This window comes from Mastacembelus armatus, chromosome 4 (assembly GCF_900324485.2).
Source record: "Mastacembelus armatus chromosome 4, fMasArm1.2, whole genome shotgun sequence".
NCBI lineage: Eukaryota > Metazoa > Chordata > Actinopteri > Synbranchiformes > Mastacembelidae > Mastacembelus > Mastacembelus armatus.
This window is the reverse complement of record NC_046636.1, coordinates 871923-884085: the sequence shown is the minus strand read 5'-3', so window position 1 is coordinate 884085 and position 12163 is coordinate 871923. Positions and strand designations below refer to the sequence as shown.

Sequence of the window (12163 nt, the reverse complement as noted above, 5' to 3'; positions counted from 1 at the left end):
CTTTCAGAGGATTAGAATTCCCTTTGGACCCTGCTGTAAAGCTGAACCCTGAAGAGGAGCTGACCTGAAGGACCCAGCAGCAGAGTCGTGCTGATGATACAGGTGTGGGTTTCTGAGCAGGTGGAGGCAGGGAGGGAGCCATGTGCTCAGGGAGAACAGGACATGAAGTGTTTCTTAAGCACACAGACTGTTTTCAATTCTCATGCTGCTTTCATCAAACGTCCCTGAGCTGCTAAAGCCGACCTGTGGAAGACGAGCCGAGGAGGTCGGTGCTTTTTCTCCTGCAGCAATTTCATTTTCACTCAGCCTGAAACTTCCATTTCCCTCAGCACCTCAGAGTTCCCAGCCTCTGACACAACAGGGGTGGAGGGAAAAGTGTGTTGACGTGGCTGAAAGTGTCTCATTCAGACACTCCAGCACCTCCTCTGACTTCATTCTCTCTCTGAGAATTGGTTTAATGTACCTGCACTGATCCTCGGCACAGACAGCGACTCACCACAGGAGATATGTCCCATTATTGTCATCTGTGGATGTGCACGACATCCTCCAACATCTGTCCTGTACATCGGGGTTTTCCAACTATCCCTGCCCACTGCTAATTACCTGGATCAGGTGTGTTCAGCCAGTCAGATGCTGCACATGCAGGCCAGTGGCCCTCAAGGACTGGACTTTTGCACCCATAAGACCTAGCCCCCTGACCTGGACCCCACTAATCCAAAGAGAAGAGCTCCTCCTCACTGAAGCTTTACTGAAGGAAGTGAACACAAACCCATGACACACTCACTAGCAACATTAAGGCTACAAACTACCCATAATGCAATGGTCTGGGTTTGACATGTTCTCATCTCCAGGCATAAGCCTGATCAAATGCTGCGGAGGCTTATTGTAAATTTCCCAGCATGCCTTGCAGACCTACCTGAGCAGGATGAGTTTCACCTTGGAGGCAGCGCTCTTAATGATGGCCGAGGCGTTCTGGTGGCTCCGCCCATAAAGGACCTGGTTGTTGATCTGCCAAAAAAAAAACAAAAAACAGATGCTGTTATTTTACTGCAGATAAATCCACAACTTCGCAATCAGCAGCAGGAAGAAGAAACCAAAGAGCAGGACACCAGGGTGTTTGGGTTATTTCTCATATACTGTATATATTCCTGTGTGTGGGGGGCTGGACCCCAGGGTGACGGTCTGATAGACACCCACACATCTTTGTACTTCCATCAGTGGAAGTCAGACCACTGGCATAATGACCTTCCTCGCCCTCCGGCAACCTTCAACCTGCTAACAAGAAGTTTCACGGCACCAACTTCACCACCACATGACCAAACCCATTAATTCTACAAGCTCAAGGACGAAGTAGCTGCAAAAAGTTTTAGCGGATGATCCCTGTTTTTCCACAGCAGGTAACAACAGGTAACAACAGCGACAGTGAGGTCCCACTGCACAGGCACAAAACCTGGACCCTGTGAAAGGAAATGCAGCCACTGAAAAAGCCGTGAATTACACCGACGCTTTTCCTGCCTGGACATGTCAAAATGTCGCCTGTGAAAAAGGCCCGACTGTCACAGTCCAGCTCACTGGGCCCTGACGAGTCCAAAACAACCAGCAGACAGACATCCACGGGTCTGCAGGACTGGACCCACATTCTGATGTGTGTGTCACCATGAGGATGAGGTGCACCAGCCCAGGTGGGTCCAGTTAACACCAACATCATCAGTCCCACCTGCAGGTCCTGGCAGAGCAGCTGGAACAGCACCCATTGGTGTATGGAGCCTGTGAAGTGAAAACCAGACCTGTCCTCACCTCCAGCAGCTCGTCTCCCACCCGGATGCGTCCGTCTCGAGCAGCCGGCCCTGCAGAGTGGAGTCCCACCACGAAGATGCTGAGACGGGAACGGTCCCTGTTTCCCGCCAGACTGAGGCCTAAACCCTGCCGCTCTTTCTCCAGCTCCACACACAGCAGCTCCCCCCGCAGGTCTCCGTAACGCTCACACCAACGCTCTGGACGACAAGGACGACAAGAAGCGTCAGCTTAGCAGGGAAACGCCTCAGGATTAGTGGGGTCCAGGACAGGAGGAGGAGGAGGAGGAGGAGGAGGAGGAGGAGAACATCTATGTGACTGAAGTGAAGCTCACTGGGATCAGCTGCTTGAGATGGAAGAAAACAGGCTGACAGGAAGGACATTTATCTGCCATAAACTCTTTTTAGGCTCATATAGGTAAATATACACATTTTCCTTTGGTTCCTGTGTCTGTGACATCTGGACGTTTCTCTGATGTGATGATCACATACAGTCCTAATCTTCAGGTAGGAAGGAGGAGCACAGGTGAGGGAGGAGGAAGAAACGGAGGATAAAAGGGAGGAAAGTGCAGTAAAAAGAGAGAAGAGGAGGGTTTATGAGGTGAAGAAGAAGTGAGGAGATAATTATGAGGGAGAGAAAAGAGAAAGAGAGAGAATTAGATTTGGTGTTTAACAAAATGCTGTTTAACAATCTGTGAAATGAACAAACAGGGAAACGTGGATGGAGGATCAGTTCGGACGGACGCTCATGTCTGCTCAGCTTTGTTCACACAGTTTCTGACCTTTTCCAGGTCTTTTCTTGTTTGCTGACAGCAGCTGCTCTTGAGACATGAAAGGTTTTGTTTAGTATAAACACTTCACACCTGCAGCGAGAGGCTCCGCTCCGGGATTTAAAGGTCACAGCTGTTATCCAGGCAGAGAGAATCAGAGGGAGGATGAAGTAAATCAGCCTGAACTGAGGCAGAAGAACCGAATTCTGTCTCTGCACGAACTAAAACGACTCCATAGCACAGTTTGCAGGTTTAATCACACCGCATGCTGTGTGTTACAGTTTAACCCTGGTTTCAATATTGTGACTATATTTGATCACAGGTAGAGTCCAAGTGTCTCATTAAAGCAGCAGAACTGACAGTGATCAGCTGCTGTTTGCAGTGAACCCACGGATGAACAGACAACTGTCCCTGGATCCCTGTGACACTGAAGGAAACTCAGAAACAGCAGGATTCTCAGTGAAGTTCTGCACCCTCTGCTTCCTGTGGACTTAGAGGTTTACACCACATTGGACTCAGTTCAGGATTCGACCGCATTTTACTGAATCTGAATCCATTCATTAAAAATCTCATCAGTTATTTCCCTCAACATGCAGCATTTCACGTTTTACTGAACAAGAGACAGAAGCTAATATTTAATAATCCAGTTCTTCAGAATCACATTAGTACCAACTGATACTGTTAATATTGATGTGAGGAGCCGAGAGCAGACGGTCTGACTCAGCACCAGACTAAACCACAGACACCGGGCTGAGTCCTGTTCACTCAGACTCAGTCCAGTGAGTCTGTGCTGAAGCTGAGCACAATGTGTTGTTTCCTACACTATTCTTATATTATTATTATTATTATACTGTTATTTACTGATGTCCCTGCTCAAAGAACAGCAACATATTTACATGGACTTGATATGCTAAAATATTTTTACATTTGAGTCACATTTGAGTCACTGCTGCTCATGTGAACACTGGAAAAAATAGAGTTTTTTAGGAGGAGGAGGAGGAGACGAGCCATATGAGGTGAGGTGAGCGATGGAGGAAGAGGAGAGAGACAGAGTGAGATTAATGGAGAATAAAGGAAGAAGAAACACACCCACAGCTGCAGGTGTGTGTGTGTGTGTGTGTGATCATTCACAGACTGAGTCCAGTATCACTGCCCTCTGAGCCACAATATCACACATCTACATTTGTCAATGTTCTCAACAAGTGTAAAAAATAAATCCAACATAACTGCAGTATAATCTGAGGCGTTAGCAGCTCCTGCTGTTGTTTCTCAGCTGCAGCGCTCAGGTTTTTCTTTCTTTCTCATAGTTTTTCCACATTTCTCTTTTTACGATGGCCACAGATTTGCAGCAGAGCAGGAAACTGAACAGCTCACTGCCTGACCCACCTGCCTTCTGCTAATCGGCTCAAAATAATGAAGATTTTCAACATTTTGTCACTGCAAATGAAAAACGACCATTTTTCAGACTTTGATCTCTTGGGTGCAATAACGTTTTATTTTCTCCCATCCATGTGAGCAGGGAGCCAACAGCAGGCTCAGCTCAGCTGGAGGACGATCGTGAGCGTGCTCCTATCTATCTCAATCACATGAGAACAAAGACGGTTTCTGTGTGAAGACGTCGAAATGTGCTGAACAGAAAAACGTAGAAAAAAAAAATCATGATAAGTTAGAGGGGTAATGACATGAAGGAAGTGGAGCAGAGAAAATATAATTAAACTCAATAAAACGCTTTATTTTATGGGTCCTGCATGTTTCAGCTAATTTTCTGGAAGTCAGCTGCTTATTCGGCCGTGAATTATTCTGCTGTTCACAAAAACATGATGCATTTTGTTACTGATTAAAAGAGAAATGGAGGAAATTTATATTTTAGAGTTTTTTTTAAATGGAAAACTTGTTCTCAAACAGCTTCCTGCAGCTTCACGTGCTCCAGGGTTCGATGAGGCTGCAGACCGAAACTGACTCTGACACACAGGCTGTGATTTAAAGCTGAGAGAACAGCACAAGGGCAGGACCTCATTCAGCAAAGAGCAGAAAACCTAATTGAATCAATCCAACAGATTCATAAAGGAGCTGCTGTAATAGATCAGCATTAGCAGGAAGCTGCTAACAGATTCACTTCAGCCTGGGTGGAAAATTAGAGCCTCACCTTCAGGAAAGACGTGTGTGTGTGTGTGTGTGTGTGTGTGTGTCAGGTAATAAAATCATCCATCAGTGTCGCACACACACACACCTGAGGCCTGAACGTCAGACTGAAACACGTGACGACGGCAGCCTCCTGCAGAGCACGGCGCCCTCCACCAAAGGCTGAAACATCCACCAGAACCAACAACAAAAGCTGCAGAGCAACATGGACCAACCTGAAGCTGCAAACACACCTGGTTCAGTCCCTGTGCACACTCAGCCCAAACCACGTCACATCCCTCCCTGTGGTCTGCAGCCCATGGCTCAGTCTAAATGCTGGATCAGAACTGATGCGGCAGATGTTTAATCATTGGGATCAAACAGAAACAATCAGCTTTGGTTCTTAAAGCGTTGATGCTGAAAACACATTTTAGTGGTTTGTTGTTAAAAACCAGCTCGATTCATGTTCTAACCTTCACACACACTGTGCTCAGGTTAATGACAGCCCAATGCTTTTAGACAGCAGGTGTGTGTGTCCATGCATTTATGTTCTGAGCTTAATGGACTATTAATTGTTTTAGTGAGACAGATATATATGTGTGTGTGTGTGTGTGTGTGTGTGTGCTGCAGGCATTAATGAGCCTCGGGGGGAGGAAGCTGAGACAAGGTGGATGAAGGACACAGAGGAAACGTGTGGCTGCAGCCGTGAAGACGTTTTTATTATTTGTATTTATCATGTGGTTCTGCTGTAGACAGGACTAGAACGGGCTTAGTTTGTCTTATTCTCATCAACAAGTCCCCTAAAGAGACTAAACACAAACTAATTTACCAACAAATCCCAGTTCAGGTTCTGTTGTTCCAGTTTAACATCTAACAACGGAGGACCAGAGTCCAGTGTTTTAAGAACCCATGCTTCCTAGAGCGCCCACAGGGCGAGGAAACCAACGAAATGTTCCGACAGGACACGTCTGTTATTGGTCCTAAGAGGAGTCAGGACTGAAGTTACCTGAACGGCCTCGAGGCTGAGACCAGGACAAACTTCCAAGAGAAAAGCCTTCTGGACTGTTCATGCTGTCAGTCTGCTTTGTTGCTATGTTTCCTTCTGCTGCTCCATCTGAGGTTTCTGATTTTTGGTGTCAAAGAGCAGAGGGTGCTGTACACACAGTGAAGACCTGGTTCTCAGTAGGTACAGAACAGGGAACCTTCCAAAGGACCCAACATCCTGTCTGGGGGGTATCAGCTAAAAGCACTAACACTGCAGAGACTGAATACATGAATGTAAACCATCTCCTGCAGTGTGTTTGCTGTTCTCACATACAGACTCCAGACATCAACAAGTTCCTGAATGTCGTCATGTGACTCTCCGTCACCCTCGGGTGTTCATACTCCTCTGATGTTAATGGAGACGTCAACCTGTACCTGCTCTGTTCACACGAGCTCCCTCAGACATCACACAGACCTTGGACTGGAAGCTGGCACAGTAACGTCTGGTCTGCCTGATTCAGACCTTTGTGGTCTAAACCCAAAACCTGGTCTAAACCCAAAACCTGGTCTAAACCCTCAAACTGCCTTGGAAGGTGCAAGGATCAGACAACATGTCCTCACATTGACAGAAATGTCTTCACAGTGATGGTACTGAACTAACATGTGTCCAAATTCACACACACACACACACACACACACACACACACACACACACACACACACACACACACAGTATATGTATATGCCCTTAGCCTTGAATTCATGTGTGTATTTTAGTGTGTGTCTGTATGTGTGTTTATGTGCTGTTAGCAAGGTGACTTGTCACAGTAAATCAGCATGTGCGTGCGCACGCGCACACACACACACACACACACACACACACACACACACACACACACACACACACACACACACACACACACAAGCAGACAGTTCAGGCTCAGTCTCCGGACTAAAACAGGTTGTTCGACACAGACGCAGTTGACGTGTGGAGACTCTGAGCGGCTGCTCACTGCAGGTGTGTCTGAGGGGAAGCTACCTGAGCAAAGGCTAACGTTAGCCTGCTAACACCTGAGGCATGTCAGACTGCATCATCAGTGACGTCACTATGACACCCCCAGATCTGGAGGTGTTGACAAGAGCGTATGGACGGACGGACGCAACCTGGAGCCAGAAGGAATCACAAAACGCTCATGTCTCAAAGATATTTGACTAAATATGTGAAAACTGGGCCAACACATGATTATTAGTTACTGGGCACAGTCCATGAAATGAAAATCCTTTTTTTGGCATTTGATCCTGACTGGACTGCAGACATGGCTCATTATTAAGGTCTGAGATTTCAGACAGAAAACTAAAAATGATCCTGAGTCCTGAACCTGTCCAGGTAAACACTGAAGTAACTTTACAACCAAAAGAGCAAAACGCCTCTTATGTTCTTCCTGGAGTCCAAGCTCAACCAACAGTTTAACAATTTAAACAGAGAAAAGCATAAAACCATCACACTTGAAAATGTGCTCATGAGATTTACTTCCACACTAAAGGGCACACTCACATCTCTACACCAGTGAAACCACCCGTCTACAGTTCAAGCTCCTCTGGACACGTCGGCTTCTGGATTTCAGGGGGATATTTTATTTGTTAGCAGCGTGACCTGCACCACTTTGACCCAGACTGAACCATCTCAGCAGCTGTGATAAACTGAGCTCCGTGTTCCCCTCAGGATCAGATCTTTAACTTTGGCCATGCTCTGATTACTTTACTTAAACCATGTCCAGATTTTCTTATTCTGGCCTCGGCTGGACCCGGGTCCTGATCTGTGAAGTAACAGCTGTTTCTGGAGGTGTTTTATGAAGTTTGACGTCAAACGGTCAAAACCAACAACGGTGAAAAGCAGCATAAAAACTAACCGTATCAGCTGGGGTTTGTGTATCTGAAAGGTTTTTTAGGGAGTTTTTCAGTATCTGACCAGAGTCCAGGCTGCAGGTCCAGGCTGCAGGTCCAGCCCCTCGAGAGAGAAAGTCGGTGATTGTGCTTCTGAGCTGTATTGATACATAAAGTGTAAGACATTTCCACAACACCAGGGACAGACACACAGCTGCTGAAATGATTTAATATTTATTGTCTGAATCTGACGCACGCACACACACACACACACACACACACACACACACACACACACAGTCAGTGTTTGTGCTGCTAATGTATCCGACAGTGACAATAAGGTGCTGTGGACAGTGAAACAGGACACAAACAGGGGACACCTGTGTGTCCTGTTCTCTCCAGCACGAATCCCTGTAAAGCTGTGCAGGTGATCTGCTGTGTATTACTTCATCCCTGCAGTAATACTTCATCCCTGCAGTAATACATAGTGCTATAACACTGAAACAATCTGCAGAGAGAAATTTCCAGAGTGAGCAGGAAATGGTTATTAAAAACCTTCACTGGATGGACCAAAATAATCTTTTAACAATCCTTGGTCCTCGCTCGGTGTCACGGTCGGGCATCACTTCCCTCATGTTCACACTCACTGGGCACTTGCTCTCTGCTTTAAGTTTCCTGTAGAATTTGTGTCAGCAAACATCAACAGCAATAATCAGGTACTGCTGTGTTTCAGCTGGAGGAAAGATCAGACTGTGTGGAGCAGGAGGATGGAGAGAGCTGAGTGTGTGCACGGAGCAGAGTGTGTGCACGGAGCAGAGTGTGTGCACGGAGCAGTGTGTGTGCACGGAGCAGAGTGTGTGCACGGAGCAGAGTGTGTGCACGGAGCAGTGCTGCAGTACAGCAGCTCCTGGAGGTCACTGCAATGCAACAGTAGCTCAGTCTGCTACGTGTACGTGTATGTGCACGTGCACATGCGCGGGCCCACAGACACAGACACAGAGACAGACACAGATATTCCCAGAGGAGGAGGCATTAATCTACCACACTTCCTGGACTGATCCAGTTGGCGACCACAGACTGAAGAACAGGAGCAGATCCAGGGACTGTGGGAGGAGAAAACCCACACAGACACAGGGACCACATGCAGACTCCACACAGAAAGGCCCCTGGTCCACCTGGGTTCAGACCCTAATCCTGACCTGCATGAGTTTGGACTGTGGGAGGAGAAAACCCACACAGACACAGGGACAACATGCAGACTCCACACAGAAAGGCCCCTGGTCCACCTGGGTTCAGACCCTAATCCTGACCTGCATGTGTTTGGACTGTGGGAGGAGAAAACCCACACAGACACAGGGACAACATGCAGACTCCACACAGAAAGGCCCCGGGTCCACCTGGGTTCAGACCCTAATCCTGACCTGCATGTGTTTGGACTGTGGGAGGAGAAAACCCACACAGACACAGGGACAACATGCAGACTCCACACAGAAAGGCCCCGGGTCCACCTGGGTTCAGACCCTAATCCTGACCTGCATGTGTTTGGACTGTGGGAGGAGAAAACCCACACAGACACAGGGACAACATGCAGACTCCACACAGAAAGGCCCCAGGTCCACCTGGGTTCAGACCCTAATCCTGACCTGCATGTGTTTGGACTGTGGGAGGAGAAAACCCACACAGACACAGGGACAACATGCAGACTCCACACAGAAAGGCCCCAGGTCCACCTGGGTTCAGAGGCACAACCTGCTGCAGGGAGGAGACAGTGCCTCACTTTGCACGCTATCCTGCTAGCTTCTGTACAGCGCTAACAAAGTGAAGTGCTTGCAGATATCACACGCACAACCAGTGGACTCTTTGTCGCTCAGTTATGGCCGTTCTCAGCGTCTGGAGCTGGTTTTTGTAAACAGACGGGAAGAACCATGTGAGCCAGGTCAGCGGTGTGGCTCCCTGCTGGGTTTTTAATAGTTTTTGGACAACAATGGAGGTCTACGGCTCAGACCCATAAGCTGAACCAGGTTCTGGATTCACCACATTCATTGGTGCTGTCAGTCTGTGGATGGGATCTGGACTCACACACACACTGAATCAGCAGCTGCTGCCTTTAATATTATTCATGCAAATAGGGAAAAGATTCTTTTTAGAGAAGTTTGTCTTTGGCAAATGTGTGTGTTGTTGTTGTTTGTGTCAGACGATTGAGTGATGCAGCATCACAGGACAATCTGTTCTCGTCATCACCAGCTACACCCACCTACACACCCTACACACACACACACACACACCCTACACACACACGCACACACACACACACACACACACACACAAGGAAAACACCTTGACCTCCATGGCTGATGAACCATGACTTGCTGTTTGTTGCCTCAATGGACACACGGGTCAAAGTGATGCAGCAAAACCCTGATGTGCAGAAATCTGCACCCACGTGTTTACCTATGACTGTGTGTGTGTGTTTGTGTGTGTCTTTCTGTGCGGACAAATCTTAAATACCATCACTGTGAGGACATGTCCGGTCCTCACACCTTCAAAGGGCTCTCTGAGGGTCCAGATTCAGGCAAGAACCAGGTCTAGGGTCAGGGTTAGGGGTAAGGGATGCCAATAAATGTCCTCACAACTAAAGTAAAAGGCAGGTGCAAGGAGACAGACATGGAGACAGGTTAAAGGTGACCTCTACCTGGACTCAACGCACTGACAGAAACATGGTGGCAACACAAACACACACACATTCACTTGGTCCTAGCTCAGCTGCCAAAACCGTCCACGTGTGTTTTCGAGAAACTACTAGAAAATGCGCACACACACGCACGCACGCACGCACGCACGCACACGCACACACGCACACACACACACACATAGAGTGAGAGTGTACGAACCCGGCGGCAACATCGTCCATACTTCAGTCCTCACACCCCGAGGTAAATCCACCTGCACTGCTGAGTGTGTGTGTGGGAGAGAGGAGTGTGTGTGTCGTCTCAGTTTCCGATTTGCTGTAATGCTCCGATATCCAGAAAACGAGATGCGTGTGTGTGTGTGTGTGTGTGTGTGTGTGTGTCAGCCGGCTGCTGTAATACTGAGGCAGAGCGCAGCAAACAGCTCTCTTATACTCTCCAACCTCGATCACTCGCTCTCTCTCTCTTCCCCCAGTCGCCTCTCTCATCTTCATCATCTCTCTCTTCACCCTTCTCCTCTTCCTCCTCCTCCTCCTCCTGCTGCTGCTCAGCCTTCCCTCCTTCTCTCTCGTTGGTTCTCATCCATCGGTCTCGCTCGATCAAATCTATTTTCCCTCCTCGCTCTAAGCCAAGCCTCCCCCTGGACCAGAGACTAACAGATTCATCACTGCCATGTAAAGAAAATGCAGTTCTTGTCTGCAAGAATAATTCGGACTCATTACGACTTCACCCTTTCCTGGTTTGAAGCCTCATTTCAAACAGTAACAACAAACATGAGCACGTAAAAAAAAAAAAAAAAAAAACATGACCAGAACCTGCACCAAAACCTCCGACTTGACATTAATCATGGGAAACTGCACAGAACCAGAAGCTTGGCCCAGATTCTCCTGCCACCATTTCATTGTTGTGAGGTCCTCAGACACACTGGACCCTCGTTATCCACCACTGAGGGTGTCAAAGAGGTTGTTAAAGACCTTTAAGGACTTTTGACATGTATCAACAACAACTCAAGAACACTCTTCTCAGACTTCTCACCCTCTTCAGTCATAAAAACTCTTGTCAGAAATGACAGACTTGTAGAAACTGAAGATTTTGTCTTGGAAACACCCTCTAACAAAGCCTCGGTCCTCCAAAAAGGATCTGTGGAACCTTGTGCACAACTATCTCTGACGCATCCTTACAGACCTCTTGTTGCCATCAAGAACTCTAGAACCTATTAATGGATTGTTGCACTCTTTTCAAAGACCTATGGATATTTCCCAGTGTTCTCTAGGATGGTGGGAATCTCCTTAAGCACCTCTTTCCTTTCACCCCCCAACTGTGTCGCAAAAACCCCTTAAAGGCTGACAAGAAAGGTGTTTAGGAACTCTTGGATGTGCCTCGGTCCAACAGAAACCACTAAATTCTAAGAGCCTCTAAATAAAGCCCTTCAAGGATTACTGGATCCTCCATTAAGTTTTCTAGAGTATGCTGAAGGTGCTTGGGGACCTGTCAAGAATAGCTCAGAATCTCAGACTCTGTACATTCCTCTGTTTACTCTAGGACACCCCATATCTCCTTAAACACCTTCATTTTTCCATTTTAACATTTCAACTCATCCCAGGGACATGGAAGACCTTTAGGGATTCCTGGATCTGTTTCAGAAACATTCAACTGTGTCAGATGTCTGTGAAATGTCAAACTAGACACATGCAATTCCTTTGGAAGTTTCTGGGTCCCTATAAACACTGTCAACCCTGGCAAAGACACAAATCCTCCTGGAAGACCTCTATTTGTCCCCTCACAAAGACTGGGAAAAATGTGGTTGTTAGGCCTCAAATACTTGTCACCAGTTAGCTGATAGTGGCAGCTCTCACATGTAAGTAGTCCTCTAGTACCTGACCCTTCAGAGAATTATGATTCTCAAGGGTGCCTGAATCTCCTC

At 47.3% G+C, this 12163-nt stretch overlaps 1 protein-coding gene across 3 annotated transcripts in view; it reads right to left on the bottom strand.

Annotated features, from left to right (window-relative positions):
• Positions 1-12163, bottom strand: part of patj (PATJ crumbs cell polarity complex component) — a 75956-nt gene that overhangs the window by 14773 nt on the left and 49020 nt on the right. For all 3 annotated transcript variants that reach the window (XM_026323120.2, XM_026323122.2, XM_026323121.2), the window contains exons 30-31: positions 1798-1994; positions 917-1008 (exon numbers count right to left, since the gene is read on the bottom strand). In XM_026323120.2, the coding sequence (XP_026178905.1) occupies positions 917-1008; positions 1798-1994 (289 nt within the window). The remainder of the gene's footprint in view (positions 1-916; positions 1009-1797; positions 1995-12163) is intronic.